We start from the raw sequence: 19,423 nt of genomic DNA, 5'->3' as shown, positions 1-19,423 counted from the left end.
TTTTCAGGTGAACCAAAATGTGTGGATATTCAAATTCATTACATAAAGTGATGTAGTATTTGCATATAATATGTGCTCATCCCTCTGTGTGCTGTAGTCATCTCTAGATTACATATGATGCCTAGGACAATGCCAACATTGCGTAATTATTAAACTGCTCTGTCCTAAAACAGTGACAAGAAAAGAGTCTGTGTTCAGTTCAGTTTCATCTTTCGTGGTCTTTAATGTGTGAAGGTCAGGGCTTATGCTGCCCTCTCTTACACCTAGAACTCTTCGCTTCTTTGTGCCAGCTTTCATCTTAACTCTGATTACTCAGTCTTAATTTCTCTGTATCTGTAGCAGCTCACTCCTTGCTTACTGATTTTCCAAGGATCCATGTGTGTTAGGCTTTGGCCTATAGCAGCTAAGTAGACAGCAATGTGTTACACATAGCCTACTTCCGTGGCCCAGGCTCTGCAGGGCTCCACACAGTCATCCTAGCTCCTTTTCTCTTTCTTCCTCTCTCCTTCCCTGCTACCTTTCTCCCTTTTATTCACCCTTCAACCCTCTGCTTCTCTCATGATCTCCAGAAAGTTATCGCTGTTGGTCATCATCCAGTTTGTGCCAGGTTTTCTGTTTATAGTTGGTCCTCCTTATCCTTGAGTTCTACATCCAAAAATTCAAGTAACTGCATTTTAGAAATGTTTTTAAAAATCACCTGTGCTGTTTTTCTTGTATTACCCCTAAACTATACTGTGTGACAGTTATCTTTACAGAATTTACGTTGTAGTAGATATTAGAAAGGATCAGAGATGACTTACACCTGTAGAAGATATGTGTAATTGGTATGCAAACATGTTCTATATGAAGAGCTTGTGTGGGCACTCATTCTGGGGTCTTTGAGAGTTGTGGAGTCAATTCTGAGGACACCAAGGGATGACTCTACTTGATCTCTGTATCCTCAGTACTTACCATCTTGTGTTATGCTGTTGGAGGTACAGTGATGAACTCTCCAATGACTGTAGCATCTTCAGGAATGCTACAGAAATCTACATCCACAGAAATACTAACCCACATACATCCTAGTAGGAAGCAATATTTTATGTATGTGCAGGTGGTTCCGCCACTGGGAATATAGCCTGGATATTTGTCACAAAGCTAAACATAGTTTTACTCAGTGACCAAGCAGCCAAGTGTCCAGGTGCTTAGTAACCAGTATCTGAAGATTTATATGCATACAGAAGTCTGCCTTGGAATGTTTGTGACTGCCAGAAGCCAAAGACTGCTATTGTGTAATGACTCTTAAAGCATTTACTTCTCTCTGCAGATTGATCATACAGCTGATGCAAGTTTTTTGGGCTGGGTTATTGCTTCATATAGTCTTGGCCAAATGGTATCTTCACCTCTATTTGGCTTATGGTCTAATTATAGGCCAAGAAAAGAACCTCTTATCGTCTCCATCTTTATTTCGGTGGCAGCCAACTGCCTGTACGCGTATGTCCATGTGCCAGCTGCTCACAATAAATACTACATGTTGGTTGCTCGTGGACTGGTGGGATTTGGAGCAGGTAATTGTGTGTGTGCACGTGTATGTGTGTGTTAGGTCACATGTCTCCTCTATGCATCCCTTCTCAGTCTCACATCCCACAGTTCAGCAAACCCATCTTTGGAAGAGGCCTTTCGATCATGGTGCTTCTGTTACATACATGTCCTCCCTTTTATTTGCACCGTTCCTCGCTCTCACAGTACACATTGAATGCCAATCTAGTGTGGAGCCCTCTCCGGCTTCTTGAATGGATCCTTTGCTGCTTTTGGCCTTTGCTTGCCCTGTTGTACTGGTTCCATCTTTTCTCATCAATTATAATAAGCGTTTTTGCGTTAGAAGCAGTAAGTGATATTTTTTTGACTGTTCTGTGGCTCCTAGAACAGTCTCTATTATAAAATAAATACTTAATAAATTTTAAAAACTTTTATTTTTATTATATATATATATATATGTGTGTGTGTGTGTGTCTGGGTGGAGATATGCAAGGGAGAGCAGTATCCTCAGAGGCCGGTGGATGGCACTGAATCCCCTGGAGCTGGAGTTCCAGGTGCTTGTGAGCTGTCTGAGGTGGGTGCTGGGAACAGAACTCAAGTGTGCTACAAGAGAGCAGTATAAAAGTTCAACCACAGGCTGGAGAGATGGCTCAGAGGTTAAGAGCACTGGCTGTTCTTCCAGAGGTCATGAGTTCAATTCCCAGCAACCACATGGTGGCTCACAACCATCTATAATGAGATCTGGTGCCCTCTTCTGGCATGCAGGTCTACATACAGATAAAACATTGTACATATAATAAATAAATAAAATCTAAAATATATATATATATATATATATATATATATATATACAAGTTCAACCACTGAGCGCTCTCCAGCCAAAAATATTTTAGTTAAATTCTTAGTGGACTTTTTCTGTATTATGTATCTATGCATGCAGTTTGTGACACATTTCCTTATAACATAGCACTCTGCTGCTAATGTGCAGCTGTCTATTTTTTTATAAGAAAATCTTGGTATTATAATGACATTTTGTACTATCTAAAACTATATACACACACACACACACATATTCATTTTTGTTTTGTTTTGGTCTTTTGGGTTTTTTGAGACAGAGTTTCTCTGTGTAGCCTTGACTCTCCTGGACTCACTCTGTAGAACAGGCCGGCCTTGAACTCACGGAGATCCGTCTGCCTCTGCCTCCCCCAGTGCTGGGATTACAGGCGTGCACCACCATACCCCCCTCTAAAACTACATTTTTTTACTCCTATGGGTGACTCTTGTTTTGTTGGTGGTGGCTGGTTTCTAGACAAAGTCTCACTAAATACCTTACACTGGCCTGGAGCACTGTGCGGTCCAGGCTGGCTTCAGTCTCTCAGTTGCTGCGATTTTTGACAGCACCGTTTCTGTATCAGTGACAATACTGTGTTCTGTTAGCCATGTGTTTGTTCAATAAACACCTTTCACACTTTGTACAATGGCATAGGGAAGGAAGGTACCATGACAGTCATTAGTATTTCTTGCCCTTGTAAAGCCAGGGGAGATGAGGGTAACAATGAAAGGGCGACTCCTTCACTCCGGGTTACTGTCTCTTTAGGAAATGTAGCTGTTGTTCGATCATACATTGCTGGTGCCACTTCCCTTCAGGAAAGAACAAGTGCCATGGCTAATACAAGCACATGCCAAGCCTTGGGCTTTATTCTGGGTCCAGGTAGGTGGTCTTTACTTGACTACTTAAATTTGAATACGGATAAACTTTGAGGTTCAAATTTAAAAATAATCCATGTGTGAAACTTTGTGGCTAAAGAAAAAAGGAGAGAAACTTTAAAAAATAGAGAAGGAGCTGAGAAAGTAAAAGGTGTTATTTAACATGAGCAAAGTACAGTGATATATATGCATAAAAATATCTTAATGAAATATTTTGTATATTAACTAAAAATCATCATAATTGTAAAAAAAAAAAAAAACAATCTCTCCAAACTCTGTGTGTGTGTGTGTGTGTGTGTGTGTGTGTGTGTGTGTGTGTGTGTTTTATGGGTGTGAGTATGTGTGTGATTCTGCCTGAACCCAAGGTTTTGTGCATTCTAGGCAAGTACTGTACCACTGAGCCTTAGCAGAGAGGGCAGTAGTGTTTTAATTAGTATTTGCCTCAACACCAGAGCTCTTCGTTAAGTGCTGTTTGTGTCATTATACAGATGAGGATTCCATGGTATAGAGAGTTGGTCCAGAATCACCAAAGTAGGTGGGAATGTTTTTGTGGGAGCTTTCTACTCAGCACTGTTTTAAGGACAGCATCTGCTTTTGTCCTCAGCTGAGGTTAGATCCTAGTTACTGAGAGGGCCTGTGGGAAGCCACCTCAGCCAGGAGTGAGAACTAGAATTGTTCCATCCAAGTTTCGCCACAGGTTTAATATTAAGTGATACTAAAACTGTAATATAAGGACCATATACACAGTAATATTTAAAATATTTGACTTATTTCGTTTTCTTTGCTGTGGTGAAGTTGTTTGAAGTTCTAATTAATTGAGCCGAGATTGCTCAGTGGGGCTTTTCCCTGAGCTGTCCACCAGACCTGCTGGCCTGAGCTTGCTCCCTGTAGGCCACATTGTGGAAGGGCACGTCAGACTCCGGAGCCTTGTTCCCTGACCTTCATGGGGGCACCCTTGCAGATGCAAGCCCTCCCGCCCCACGTGCATACACCAACACAAATCAGTATCATTTAGATGTATAATGTATGTACTAAATCAATTGTGTGACTTAACTTTTACATAGTGTAGCTTTCTTTTTTATTTTTTAGAAAAGTAGATACTGGGCTTTAGATTGTAGCTCAGTGGTAAGGTAAAGGCTTGACATGCCTAAGGCTCCAATCCCTAGCACTCTTCCTTCACCCACAAAAATGAAGACACTACATGGGTGGTAAATATGATAGGAGCATAATATATCAATGAAATAGTATCATAAATAATTATGTAAAATTAGTATATGCTAACAAAAAAACGGAAAAATCAAGAGATGATGCTGAATTGATTGAGTTATATAATGCATGCATCTATGTCTCTTTATTTTAATACTGTCTCCCTAAAAAGAATTCTTAGATGTTTTCCTATTCTATCCTGCATGAAATATTAATGCCACATATCTATCACGTATATGAACATATATGCATATTAAAATACACACATACACACACCCATATATATGTCTGTGATTTATGTAAGAACAGAATAAATTGTCTTTACAACCAACAGCCAAATTTCTCACTCCACTTGAGATCCCTTCATACACATGGTTGCTCCATACAAAGCCTAGCAGTTCTGTGTAAGCATCTTTTACAGTTGTTACTTTTGCCTCCCATGTCAAACTTACTTGTACACATATTCCTTTATTAGTTTTCCAGACTTGCTTTGCACTCATTGGAGAAGAGGGTTTGACATGGGACACCATCAAGCTGCAGGTCAACATGTACACAGCACCAGTTTTACTTGGAGCCTTCCTGGGAATTCTAAATATTATTCTGATCCTTTTTTTATTAAGGTAACTACATAGAAGCAATAAGCTATGTTTGTAGATTCTAAAGTTAACAAGCTTTGTTATTACTGAAGGATAATTATTCCCATGAAATCTTTGTGTGTGTGTAGTACTGGGTATTGAACTGTGGCCCTCATACATGCTACGGAAACCCTTTACAGTACTCTGCATCTTTCAGGCCCTAGCTGCCTTTATACAGATTTGTTTTTATGTTTTAAGTGTTTGCCTACATATTTGAACCACATGCATGCCGTGCCTTCAGGAACCAGAAGGGGAAATTGGGTCCCTTGGAACTGGAGTTACACAGTTGGGTTTCAGGAACCAAATCTGGGTCCTCTGCAAGAGCAGCAAGTGCTCTTAGCTGCTGAAGCCCCTCTCCAGCCTTTTTAATTTTTTACTTTATTTTGATACAGGGTCCTGTAAGTTGCTTAAGTGGTCTGAGTACCAGCGGGCCTTCAATTTGCAATCTCCTGTCTTAGCCTCCAGATAGCTGAGACTCTAGGCCTGAGCTGTGAGGCCTGGCCCTATGAGTTCTTTCTGTTTTGCTGTCTGTAGATGGGTTTGTAGTTTTTGATCAGCTAAAACGTATTATACTGGCAACTGCAGTAATAAGACAGTTAGGAATGAACACACATTAGGAAGAGCTGTTCTTGATTTACTAACTGTAAGTTTCTAAATATGGAAATAGTATTTTATTTTTTTAAACTAGTATTATTACTTTGTATTTCTTGTTTTTCCTTTAGTTCTTAGTAAAAAGTTTTACTTTGTAGCCAAGCCCTCTTAAAAATTTAGGTTCCTTAGCTTCAGAAGTGTTGGGATTATGGTGTAGCTACCAAACCTAGCATTGTTATGTTAGATTTTTTTTTTTGAGTGCTTCATTCAATTTTCCAAAACCATTTATGACTAATTCTTTTTTGTTTGTTTGTTTTTGTTTTGTTTTATGGTAGGAAATTTAAACAATTTATTAATTACAGTTTATTTTCTTTGTATCCCAGCTGTAGTCCCCTCCCTCGTCCCCTCCCAATCCCTCCCTTCTTCCTTCATCTCCTCCCATGCTCCTCTCCAAGTCCACTGTTAGGGGAGGGCCTCCTCCCCTTCCCTCTGACCCTATCCTATCAGGTCTCATCAGGACTGGCTGTTTTGTCTTCCTCTGTGGCCTGGTAAGGTTGCTCCCCCCTCAGGGGGAGGTAATCAGAAAGCCAGCCACTGGGTTCATGTTAGAGACAGTCCCTGTTCCCCTTAGTAGGGAACCTACTTGGAGACTGAGCTGCCATGGGCCACATCTGTGCAGGGGTTCTAGGTTATCCCCATGCATGTCCTTGGTTGGAGTATCAGTCTCAGAAAAGACCCATGTGCCCAGATACTTGATTCTATTTCTCTCCTTGTGGAGTTCCTGTCCTCTCCAGCTCTTTCTATCTCCCCCTTCTTTCATAAGAGTTGCTGCACTCTGCCCAAAGTTTGGCTATGTGTCTCGGTATCTGTTTTGATACCCTGCTGGGTAGTCTTTCAGAGGCCCTCTGTGGTAGGATTCTGTCCTGTTCCCTGTTTTCTCCCTTTTCCGATGTCTGTCCCATTTGCCTTTCTGAGTGAGGATTGATCATCTTACCCAGGGTAGTTTCTCTGTGTCTGGACTCACTTTGTAGACCCGGCCTGCCTCAAACTCATAGAGATCTGCCTGCCTCTGTTTCCCTGAGAGCTGGGATTACAGGTGTGTGCCATGGCGCACAGCTCTATGGTTAATTTTTAAAACACTGAAAATTTCTAATATATATATATATATATATTAGAAATTACCTAAAATTTTACCTAAATTACATATTAGGTAAATTATGTATGCTTCTGAATAAATTAAAAAAAAAACTTTTATATGATGACATGTAGTCTTCCTGATCAGGAGAGTGGATTACTTGGTTCCAGGTGTTTGACAGCCTTGGCAACAGTGCTGGGCCTTTCCTCACCGAAGTTCACCCTGGAGATATATAGCTCATGGCTTTGCAGCTTACTTGTCCAGCATGTACAAGGCCCTACGCTTCATGCCCAGTACTTAAAAAAAAATAATGTTTAGGTTTATTGGTTATATTTATTAATAATTCATCAATAACTATTTTTCAGAAGCTAATAAGAGAAACTATCTCACTGTGGGAAAGACAGGGTTCTAATAATAAGCAAACTGTTTCTGAATGAAGGTCTTAATTAATACTTGTGCTGTTCTTTCTAAGAGAGCATCGTGTGGATGACTCGGGACGGCAGTGTAAGAGTGTGAATTCTCAAGAAGGTATGTTAGCCTGTGTGGCACCGCCGGAGTATCCTGACTCTGGTTGGTTGGTATTCACATGGCTTTTGCCCCTGAGCATGATACAGTGGGTGACTAGGGAATATTTTCAAAGGTGAAAAAAAATCTTCATTAATTTCTGTAAACAAACCTATACCTATGCGTTATGTGGTGTTTATGATTGACAAGGTGAAAGCCATTGCTAAAGATCACTTTGCCTTCTTCAAAAAGCTGGTGTCCTAAAACCCTTGCCATGATTCTGGTAACCCTGGTTACCAGGGAGCCCTTTCTGCCTCAAGCAGTTTTTGTTGTTTTGAAACAGTGTCTCAGAATGTAGCTCACCTTGATTGTAGCTGACCTTGAAAATGCCATGTTTGAGAGCAAGGCCTGAGACTTGAGATTCTTCTGTCTCAGCCTCCTAAGCACTGAGGTCAGAGTTGTAGTACACCTGGCTTCCAGCAGTTCCCGCTACCTTAATCATAGCAGTAGGCATTCTGTTAGTTTATAAATGTGTATTTTCATGAAACGCACAGAGATGCCTCTGCCTCTGCCTCCCTCAGTGCTGGGATTACAGGTGTGAGCCACCATGCCCTGCACAACAGACCATTTTTCAACCTCCGTTTCTCCTGAGGTAGAAAGGTGGGCACCATTACAGTAACGTACACAAACGTCCTATGTCAGGGAAAAGCCATACTTGGCTTCTCCCTTGCCAATACACAGACAACATCCAGGTCCATTCTTGCGCTATTTACGTTGTTCACACTGAATAGCAACACGAGGAATGTGTGTGAGTTGATGTATGTGGCTGTGTCTCTAGCTGTGAAGTTATGTCAGGAATGTGTGTGAGAAGTGCTTTGCCCTCGAAAGCCACTGCCATGGAAAGATACAAATAATTTTATTTTTGAGCTTGGTCTTGTTATATAGCTCAGGCTGGCCTTTGAATCATGATTCTACTGCCCAAGCCTCCCGAGCACAGGACGAACAGTGTATACCACCAACCCTAGCATTAATATAACTTTTAATTAATATATTCTTAGACAGTTTCCTACTTGTACACAATCATAGGGACCAACCTCATTCCCACTCACCTCTGGTCTGCCTGCCACCCCTGCTAATCCCCTTCTTCCCACAAATCTAACATAACTTTTTTAATAACAGGGAAATAAAATTAAACATTTAAGAATTATGTTTATTTTGTGTGTCTGACATTATGTTTATTGTGTGTGTGAACTTTGGGAGTCGGCTCTTATCCCATAGGTCTAGGAGACCAAATTCCAGTTTGGTGGAAAGTACCCTTTGCCATTGAGCTATCTCACTGGTCTCTAAAGAAAAAGAGTTTTACTAATATTAATTTTATGTAGTGTTGAAATAAAGAAAAAACGTTGAAATGAACCAAAGAACTGGGAACTTGTTTAATGAATTATTGATATAACCTAATAAAAATCACTGTAAGTTTAAAATTTAGGTAAGGTAGGAAAATCTGTATGTGGAACTGAAAGCAAATACATTTTACATGAAGTTTATAAAATTGCACTATTTTGGACTAGGAGACACCAACATAAGCTAACCAGTAATTCCTGTGGACAATGGGACTCAGACGTACTTTCTGGAAGAGTGGCCACTTTAAATACTTCTTGAAGACTACTTACTCTCCTAATCTTGTTACCTCTTTCCCTCTCCCTTCCTCTCTCTCCCTTCCCAGCCTCTTACCTATTTTGATAATAATAGCCCAGGCTGGCCTCAGACTTGCTCTAAATAATACAGAGCTCTAAATACCCGTCCCTGGTGCTGGGGTCACAGGTGATTAACTTCATCTAGCTAAGAATTTCATATTGCTTTGCCATCATATGAAAAATTAGATATATAGGTAATGTCACTTTTCTCCTATTTATAGAAAATACAGATGAACTTCAGATTCCTGAAGGAAGTATTGACCAAGTTGCTGTTGTGGCTACCAATATTCTGTTTTTTGTGGTTTTGCTTATCTTTGCCATTTTTGAAACGTAAGTGTTATTCTGTATTTATTTAAATCAGATTACTTACTAATCCATGTTTCTTAATGCAGCATTAGTTATGCATATAGATTTTGTTTTAAAAAATGTATATAAGAGCACACCTTTAATTTCAGCACTTTGGAGGCAGAGGCAGGTGGATCTCCGAGTTTGAGGCCAACCTGGTTTACAGAGTGAGTTTCAGGATAGCCAGAGCTACACAGTAAAACCCTGTCTGGAAAAACCAAAACCAACCAACCAACCAACCAAATTATATAAGGCAGGTTTTTGTGTGTGTGTGTGTTGGGGGGGCTTTTCGAGAAAGGGTTTCTCTTTTTGCTTTGGCTGTCCTGGACTTGCTTTGTAGACCAGGCTAGCCTTGAACTCACAGAGATCCATCTGCCTCTCTCTCCCTGAGTGCTGGGATTACAGGTGTGTGTCACCATGCCCAGCAACACATTTTTCTTGAAAAAATTTTTGTTTTATTTTGTTTTTCATTTCATTGGTTTTGGCTTTTTGAAACAGGATTTCTGTATGTCACCTGACTGTGCTGGAACTCTCAGTAAAGACTAGACTGGCATTGAACTCACACAGATCTAACTGTCTCTGCCTCCCAAGTGCTGGGATTAAATGGGTGTGTTACCATGACCGATTTAAATAAAAGTGTATGTAGATTTAGTGTTATGATGTAATTAACACTAAGTCTGGCAATATTAGCTATATTTAATCTTTGATCAAGAATTATAAAATTTATAACTGTAGGTTTCATTTATCCTTTTTAAAAGTCACATGACCCTTTCAAAAGAAAAAGGTACACACATATATAACTAGATACTGTAAATAATCCATTTCAAATGTATTATATACACACATACACTCTCACACACACATACACCTTGCAAAAAGCCACTCTGTTTTTTCAAGTGGGGAGGGAAAGAATGTTTAAAATTTTCATAAGCTGGGGCTGGAGAGATGGCTCAGAGGTTAAGAGCACTGTCTGCTCTTCCAAAGGTCCTGAGTTTAATTCCCAACAGCCACATGGTGGCTCAAAACCATCTATAATGAGATCTGGTGCCCTCTTCTGGCTTTTAGGTGTACATGCAGACAGAACATTGTATACATAGTAAATAAATAATTAAATTTTTTTTCATAAGCTGTAACATTACTATTTGATAACTTGGTTTATTTCCATACACCATGACATTTTTTGTGTCAGTACATATAGATGTGTTTGGTATATGCATTATAAAAAGTATTCATCCACATGAAAATCTTAATTCATCTTAGGGAAAGTTTTTAATGCAAATACACACCATACAAAATTAAACATTAATCTTTTCCCCCTAATGTTGGGGGTTGAATTTAGGATCTCCACCATGCTAGGCAAATGCTTTACTACTGAGCTACACCCTCAACTTGCTTACTTTTTATTTTGAGACAATTTCTTACTAAGTTGTATAGACTGGCCTTGAACTCACTCTGTAGCTCAGGCCAACCTTAAATTTGTGATCTTCCTGTCTCAGCCTACTGTAATTGGGCTCACAGAATTGTAGAGCCTGGCCCAGTATTTTAACTGATTTAAAATGATATTTTAGATTTGTTTTTATTTTTGAACGTGTTATGAATGTTTTGCCTGTGTGCACACCGAGTGTGTGCCTGATGCCAGTGGAGGTGAGAAGAGAGCACTCCGTCTCTTGAGACTGGAATCACAGATGGTAAAGAACGACAATGTGGTGCTGGGAATTGCACCTGGGTCCTCTGTGAGAGGAGCAAGTGCTCTTACCTTCTGAGACATCTCTCCAGCCTTTTAACTGTTTGGGAAAAGTTGAACGTGGCCATTAAGAGTGCCCACAGCTTTGTGAGCCGTAACAAGAACCTTACCATCGTCCCAAAGAAGCTGCACACCCTGTCACAGCTACCCCCTAGTCCCCACCAGCGCCTGGTGACCTGTGGAAGGGGCCTCAGACAAGTTACATGATGCAGTCGTTCGCATGTCTTATTTAACTGAGTGTGTGGCTTTCTGGGGTTCTTCTTGCGCTGGTGTATCAGACTTCCCTAACTTCCTATGGCAGGTGCCCACTTCAGCTGCCCATTCATCTGCTCTGAGAGCTTTGTCGGCACCAGGTAGCTGTGTTGGGTGATGCTGCTGTGCAAGTGTCTGCCTGAGTTCTGTACCTGGGAGGAATTGCTAGGGCACATGTTAACTTTTTAGCTCCTGGAGAAACCATGCATCTGTTTTCTAGGTCAGCTCATCTGCTTTCAGAGTTTAAGACCCTACTGTTCTTTTTAATAAGACATCTAATTGTTTATATATAAATAAAAGTCGTTCTGTTGTAAGCCAACAGAAGATGGTAGAATATAGGAATAGACTTGGAAAGGAAGGAGAAAGCCATATAAAGGCAAAGGTGTCTATAGGGAGGGAAAGAAACACATGGAATATTGATGGAAGGAAAGATGGTCTAGGCTCTAATCATAATAGTAGACACTGATAATGTGATAATGTGGCCCTGCTGGTAACACACACGCTTGAATAATGAGGAAGAAGAGCCGTGCGCAGTGGCACACGCCTGCAATCCCAGCACTCTGGGAGGCAGAGGCAGGCGGATCTCTGTGAGTAAGAGGTCAGCCTGGTCTACAAAGCGAGTCCATGAGAGCCAAGGCTACAGAGCAACCGTAGCTCAAAGAAAAAAAAAAAAGGAGGAAGAAACATCTAGAAAGTACACTGCCAGCAAAACTGAAATAAATTTCTGATTTTGAAGAAGATGTTAACATAAAGTCATAAAGTTTACCTTTGTAGAAGCTCTTTATAGGGGAACAGTGGTCCTTCTGTAGATGTAATGCATCAGAAAGAAGCCAGTCATCCAGTGTCCCACCCTTAAAGCTCCACCAGGAATAAATATCAATTTCACATAACTACGTAACCACAAGTAGTTCCTGGGATGGTTGTAATTGATTTATGGTGTCTCCCCTTTACAAGCTTTCTGCAATGTAACTGTGTTCCTTTATCGCTTTTTTTTTGTTTGTTTGTTTGTTTTTTTGGTGTTTTGTTTTGTTTTGTTTTAAGTCAGGATTTCTCTGTGTAGTGTTGGTTGTTCTGGACTTGGTTTGTAGACCAGGCTGGCCCCAACTCACAGATATCCACCTGCCTCTGCTTCCCTAAGTGCTGGGACTACAGGCATGCACCAGATCACTCAGCTAATGGCTGTTTGTTCTTAAAGGTATTATTGTTAATGTTTATATTTAATTCTTACTAATGACACCATTTAAATAAGCTTGGCCTTCTCTTCTTAGGATCCTCACTCCATTAACGATGGACATGTATGCCTGGACCCAGAAGCAGGCTGTGCTCTATGATGGAATAATCCTTGCTGTATTTGGAGTTGAGGCAGTTCTTGTTTTCATGGGGGTTAAATTACTTTCCAAAAAGTAAGTTATGTATTTTTATTTTATTTTAAATATTTTTATTGCAAAATAAGATACATAAAGCAGTGCTAATGTAAATGAATGTGCTAGTAAAATAATTTTCAAGTTTTTTCTCATGTGTTATGAGAAAACATAACAAGGTCTTAGTGTGTGCCCTTGGCTAGCCTGGAACTTACTTTATAGACCGATAGACCTGGCTATCATGGAATTCATAAGTCACTCTGCCTCTGCCTCCTGAGTGCAGGGATTACATGTAGCACCACACCTCGCTCTATTATAGTTCTTGAAAGTTTGCAAAACAATGCAAACTTTACTGAGAGTGCATATTTTTATATTCTGTGGCATCACTTTGGTAAAGCAAAATGCCTTACCCAGTAAATAACTGTATACTAATCTGTTGTTATATATTGTTTTAATGTATATTACAATACAAACATGTATTTCATAAAACATTGTCTTACTAGATTGAAGATTAAGTTTAGAAAATTCTGGTTATTAAAGCCTCTACACTGATAGCTGAGACAAGAGGACCATGATTCTCTGCATGCTACAGTTTGAGACCATGTCTCAAAGAACAAACTGAATTTATGTAGATTTTTTGTGTGTGTTTTGCTTTTATGAGGCAGGATCTCATGTAACTTGGTGAGCCTAGAATTCCTGATCCTCCTGCCTCTACGTCCCACGTACTGGGATTATAGGCATACATATTTTAGAACTTCTAATTAGCTTATAAACACACCATATCATCACCATGGCAAATACAGTTAAAATCATTTCTCAAAGTTACTTGACCATGTAACTTTTTTTGTATGTGCTGGGAGTTGAATGTAGGGCCTTAAATATGCTAGGCAAATGTTCTACTATAGTCACAGCCCCTAGATAACATTTTAAGAATAATTTTATGAAAGTAACTATAAGGAACCCAGTGTGTGGGGAATATGGAAAAGTGTGTGTAAACTGAGTTCTGTCACGTAGTTTACTTTTCTCTCTGGTTGCTGGGAATTGACCCAGGGCATCATGTGTGCTGGGCGGGCACTCTCCCACTGAGTCCCCATCCCTGGCTGTCCTATAGGTTAACATAGGTTGTTAGCTGATGAACAGCTTTAACGGTTTAGTCTTAAAATATTGAAAACGAGTGTAGGCATATATAGGAATGGTTTTCTTCACACTGATCTTGAGTCTCTTTCCCCTAATAGCTACCTTCCTATAGGAAAAGATAAGTACATTTATCTTCTAGAGTCCATCCTGATCTGAAATCAACAGGTTATTAGAGTAGTCTTTTTTTTTCCCCCTCTGAGACAAGGTCTCACTATGTAGCTCAGGCTGGCCTTAACTGGCTCGCAGTCTTCCTACCTTGTATCTAGATGCTGGGGCTAAAAGTGTGCACTGCCGTGAGTGGTGCTGGCTGCTTTCAGTCGGGGGTTCAATTTATTATTACACTAATTGATAAATACAAAGAATTATGCAACATTTTACTTAACATTTTTTAGTTATGGTAATGGAATTGTGAATTTGCATTTCATTTAAAAATCAGTTTGTGTTTAACAGGATTGGTGAGCGTGCTATTCTCCTGGGAGGACTCATGGTTGTGTGGGTCGGTTTCTTTATCTTGTTGCCCTGGGGACATCAGTTTCCCAAAGTACAGTGGCAAGGTATGGTGATTTCAGTTCTATAGCACTAGCCCCTGTCTTTTAGAAGGAGTGAATGATATTTTGTCCTAACTTTATTTTTACAGATTTACACAACAGCTCAATCCCTAATACTACATTTGGGGAAATTATTCTTGATCTTTGGACTTCTCCAAGAGAAGATCACAGCGAACAGCCAGTTGGGTGCCCAATTGAACAAGCCTGGTGCCTGTACACCCCCGTGATCCATATGGCCCAGTTCCTGACAGCTGCTGTGCTAATTGGAACAGGCTATCCAGCCTGCAGTGTCATGTCTTATACGTTATATTCAAAAGTTCTAGGACCCAAGCCTCAGGTAACCCAGCACTGCGACCCCGTGAACTGCGCTTCCCACATTTCCTTATGCTAGTTCTGTTCTTCTACAGGCTGGATTAGCAGACTTTGGGGAAGGCATGGAGTTTTAAGCTCAGGAAATATCCCGTGAGGGCCCAACCTGAGCTTTAGGTTCTACCTCTCCCTCCATTACTGAAAGAAGTTGTAATGTGTTTGCTAAGATTTATCTGGTGAAATATAACATTGCTAAATCAGAACTCACATGTCCTGAATTCAGTAACTATGAGCTCAAAATAACACTGAAAAAAAACCTCTGAACTTTAAATCTCTAAAATTCATTATTAAAGTAGACCAAAGAAAACCAAAATTGGCAGCCAAATTTGGATGTAGGCAGTCACAAAGAATGCAAACACAATAGTCTTAAATGTTTTTGGCAGCCCGGTCTGTTTCCTTTTGTGTGTTGTGCTGGAGATTAAACCCGCTACACCAAGACCTACCTATATGCATTTTAAAGTTTAACTGTTTGCTTTATAATGTTAGGATTGAATTCAAGGCTTTGCATATGCAGGATAGTGCTCTGCCACTGAGGTAAAGCCCTGGCCCCAAATTAATTTTTAAGTGAGACTGTCAGGGGCTAAGCTGGGTATGTTTATACACATCTCAGCACCCAGGAGGCTGAGGCAGGAAAATCACTGCAAGTTCAAGGCCAGCTTGGTTTAGATAGTTTGGTCTAGGACAGCCAAAAATAAACACAAGACAAACAAAAACATTCATAGGCTGGAAGGACAACTCAGTGGTACAGCCTTTATCCTGGAATGCCTGGCACCCTAAGTTTGATCCCTAGCACATGTGCATACACACTCATACACCAAGTAATTTCTGTATTCATTATATAAAATTAAAAATCCAGAGACGAACTGTGAATAACAGTTTCAGAGAGGTCATAACTATTAATTTAATAAAATCAGACTCCATTTCCAGTCTGTTCTCTGTGACTAAGAAAATGGATATATATACTTAAGGCAGCTATCATGGATTTTTTTTAAAGATACACTTTCAATGAGATGCCATCACATCATAGATCTGGCATCACTTATTCATAATCAGATTATTGTTTACTTATTTTCTGTATGTTTCTAACTCTTTTAATGGCAGTTATTTAAACGGCTACAAATTATCCTACTCTTTAAAAATTAAACTGAGCCTATCATAGTACGTGCTTATAATCTCAGCATTTCTGAGGCAGAGACAGGCTCTCAAATTTGAGGGCAGCTAATCCTACTTGGTGACTCTTAGGCAAACCTAGACTCTATATTAAGATCATCTTTAAAAAGCAAATCAAGGGGATGGAAACAGTTCAGTAGTCAAGAATGCTTATATTCTTCCAGAGATTTGGAGTTCAGGTCCCAGCAGCCACATCAAGATGCTTATGTGACCTGTGATTCTAGCTGCAAGGGATTTAATGCCTTCTTCACCCCTCCCCCCACAACTATGTCTTTAATACCAGCATTTCCTGGCCCAGAAACTCAGTAATGTAGTCTAGGCTGCTTGGCTATCTGAACACACACACACACATCTCATACAATGTATTTTGATTATTGACCCTATTCTCTCCTTCCAACCTAGATCCAACTCCACATGCTCACCTTTTTAATCTGTTTTGGGGATTGAATTCAGGTATTTGAACTTACAAGGCAAGTGCTACCAATTCATCGAATCATCTCTCCAGCCCAGATCAGTTTTTTTGAAATAGGGTTTTGTCATGCAGCCTGAACCTGTGATCCTGCTGCCTCTACTTTCCATGTGCTAGTTTACAGGCCTACAGCACTATACCATTTATTATTTGCTGTATTTAGAGAGATTTCAAAGGGGGAGAGAAGGTGATTGCTTATAAATTTGTAATAGCACTGTTTTTATGTTAAAATAGCTAAACCTGAATTAATCTGTTGTCCTCTCTCCCACTGTCTACAGGGTATATACATGGGCTGGTTATCCACTTCTGGAAGTGCAGCACGGATTCTTGGGCCTGTGTTCATCAGCCATGTGTACACTTACTTGGGCCCACGATGGGCATTTAGCCTTGTGTGTGGAATAGTGGTGCTAACCATCTTGCTAATGGGAGCCGTTTACAGAAGACTCATTGCCTTTTCTGTCAGATATGGGTGGGTCCAGGAGTAAGCTCGCAGTCTCTGCTGGAAGCCTGCTGCCTACCATCTCCAACTCAACCTTGAGTAACTTAACTATGAACTGTAGGATGTATGAGAACATTCTGGGTCATAATCTCCTTATCAAAAGTGAACTATTTTTCATATCATACCTTACTGGAGTTCCATGAACTCATCAGTGAATGGATAATCATTTATAGGTATGAAACTACACTCAGTGTAAACTGTAGAGCTCTCTCTAAAACAGTGGGACTATGCAAGTACAGCTGGGGTAAAATTCTGTATTAATCAGCCAGAACAAAATGAAATACTTTTTAAAAACTAAATTAAAATACAAGTAATTTCATGAAAGTGTTTTAAAAATAAAAATGCAGGGGTTGGGGATTTAGCTCAGTGGTAGAGTGCTTGCCTAGCAAGTGCAAGGCCCTGGGTTCGGTCCTCAGCTCTGGAAAAAAAAAAAAAATAGTGACTAAAAATAAAAATGCATTCAGTTTCTTAGTAAAATTAAAACTGAGCCTTAAATTCTTTTAGCCTACTACAACCAGATTAGGTGCCCTGGTTGTAATCTGAATATTGCACCTTTGTCTATTTTAATTTAGAATCTGATTCTAAATTAACCCGTGAGTAAGAAAAATTCTAATATCTGAGGAGTAAAAAGGACAAATACTCAAGGTAGCTTTTATTACCGTAGAAGGCTGCCTTCTTTCAAGTGTTGGTAAATTCACACTAGAAACGTAAGTTAAATGTGCTTTAATATGGTATTAATCACAAAGGATTCTTAAAATGATTACTATTCTCCAAGCCCTTTAAACTCCAGTGCACACTGACCTGTTAGTGGCCCCTGTCAGTAATGACAGATAGGAACAGCTGTTCCAGCCTGCCTGCAAACCCCTTCACAGCAGAAGACCTGCAGTTGGACTGTGGATGCTATGACAGTCTCCTGGTCAGCTCAGGATTTGAGACTAATGGCCTAAGGGGACTCATGAAACTTCTAGTTTCTACCTCTGTGAGTCGAGCACTGGTATGTGTATAGGAATCAGAAGTGTTTTCCCATTCTGTTGCCATGGTTTCAGATCTGAGCATGAACACTTTGTTTCATTTAGTCACGGAAGGCATCAGCACTAAGTGATAGCAGCATTTTGCTGCAGTCAGTTTTTGTCAGTCCTGGATGTCCTCTTATCTGCTGTTCTGTTCTTCCTCTTTTCCTGTTGGGTTACTTCTGACCTTACATTCCACCTTTGTGTGGTGTGCCCAGAAACAAAGCTCCCTGTGTTCCTGTGAAACAGTTTCTCACAGCAAGCTTAGGGTTGAAGGTAAGATCCTGCTTCCTGATATATATGCCAATGAATGGAGGTATACAAGTCACGTATCTTCAGAGGCTACCACATGACTGCTGCACTTTCTCCAAACAGGAAAACTGCTCCAGAAAGATATACTAGCAGTTACTTAACTGTGAGGAATTATTTGCACCAGTGACTCAGATTTGCAGAAATATTTGGGGAAAAAAAAAATCTTTTAAGTTCACTGAATGAAGCTTTTTTCTGAGCATGCCATGTTCACAGCAATAACATAAGTTTCCCAGTAATACTGTGATTCAGATGACTACAACATGGCAAAAATGACTGAACCTTTTTTACTGAGGCACTCACTGCCTGGGAGATTAGACTTCACACCTCACTAAGTGAGGGAAGCGACAAGTTTAGGGAAAGAGCTAGGGGTCTAAAATTAGCACAAGGTAAATCTTGAATAGAACAAAGTGAGTGTGAATTGAAAGAAACCTTAAGGTATGAAAACTGTTATGAGTGTATTTTGAAGGTATTTTTGAAAACCCCGAAAAGAGTTATTTCCTCATTTTTAATGAACTGTTATTTCATAAGGCATCTCTAGCCATTATGCTTCTCTATTTAAAACAAGCTCTTCAAGTTCATTTCTTGTATTAAAGTGAAATAAACTTGTAAATTTTAATTTAATGAAGATAAACTACTGTTTGTATCTAAGACTAGCTTAGTTTGAGAGAAAATTCTGGCTACCATTTACTTTTGAAGATTTGTAACTTTGTTACACTGTGTTTGATAAAGCAAGACTGTAAGGATTTGGATCTATCACACTTTCAGTACATAAGAGGACCTGAATACATGCCTATTCTCATGTACTTGAGAATTGAGCAGACACTAAGTAGCTGGTACAGAGTTATGGTTGGCTGTGGGAAGGGTAATAAAGACAAGTATAGAGACCAGGAGCCCAACCTGATGAGAAGCATTAGGAAATCTCTCTAAGTAAGGATTTGCCAGGACATGGTGTAAGAGAATTACTGAACTGGGAGGATGTGGGACAAATGCACTTCAGGCAGAAGGCAGGGCTTGCAAACTACCTAGAGACAAGACATTAAAGTTTCTCAGAACTCAAATCAGGTCCAAAGTGGCTGGAGTACAGTGACTGAAAAGTCCTATTCAACTTAAGACAACTTGTTAAATTCAAGGTCCAAAATATAAGGAAAATATGAACAGTGTATATAAGTACATTTCGAAATGACCATAATAGGTCAAATATAAGTGACATGATAAAC

The 19,423-nt window shown here is 39.9% G+C and overlaps 1 protein-coding gene across 4 annotated transcripts in view; it reads left to right on the top strand.

Annotated features, from left to right (window-relative positions):
- Positions 1 to 18,837, top strand: part of Mfsd8 (major facilitator superfamily domain containing 8) — a 29,194-nt gene extending 10,357 nt beyond the window's left edge. For 3 of the 4 annotated variants that reach the window (XM_021643064.2, XM_060378258.1, XM_060378259.1), the window contains exons 4-12: positions 1,307 to 1,547; positions 3,116 to 3,229; positions 4,907 to 5,051; positions 7,265 to 7,320; positions 9,212 to 9,320; positions 12,600 to 12,734; positions 14,280 to 14,383; positions 14,467 to 14,714; positions 16,664 to 18,837. In XM_021643064.2, coding sequence (XP_021498739.2) covers positions 1,307 to 1,547; positions 3,116 to 3,229; positions 4,907 to 5,051; positions 7,265 to 7,320; positions 9,212 to 9,320; positions 12,600 to 12,734; positions 14,280 to 14,383; positions 14,467 to 14,714; positions 16,664 to 16,870 — 1,359 coding nt within the window. In that variant the 3' untranslated portion in view covers positions 16,871 to 18,837. Of the gene's footprint in view, positions 1 to 1,306; positions 1,548 to 3,115; positions 3,230 to 4,906; positions 5,052 to 7,264; positions 7,321 to 9,211; positions 9,321 to 12,599; positions 12,735 to 14,265; positions 14,384 to 14,466; positions 14,715 to 16,663 lie in introns of those variants that run through there. The other variant, XM_060378260.1, reaches the window with a different exon arrangement.
- Positions 18,838 to 19,423: the final 586 nt, after the last annotated feature.

Source organism: Meriones unguiculatus, chromosome 2, assembly GCF_030254825.1.
Source record: "Meriones unguiculatus strain TT.TT164.6M chromosome 2, Bangor_MerUng_6.1, whole genome shotgun sequence".
NCBI lineage: Eukaryota > Metazoa > Chordata > Mammalia > Rodentia > Muridae > Meriones > Meriones unguiculatus.
This window is presented reverse-complemented; position numbering and strand designations above follow the sequence as displayed.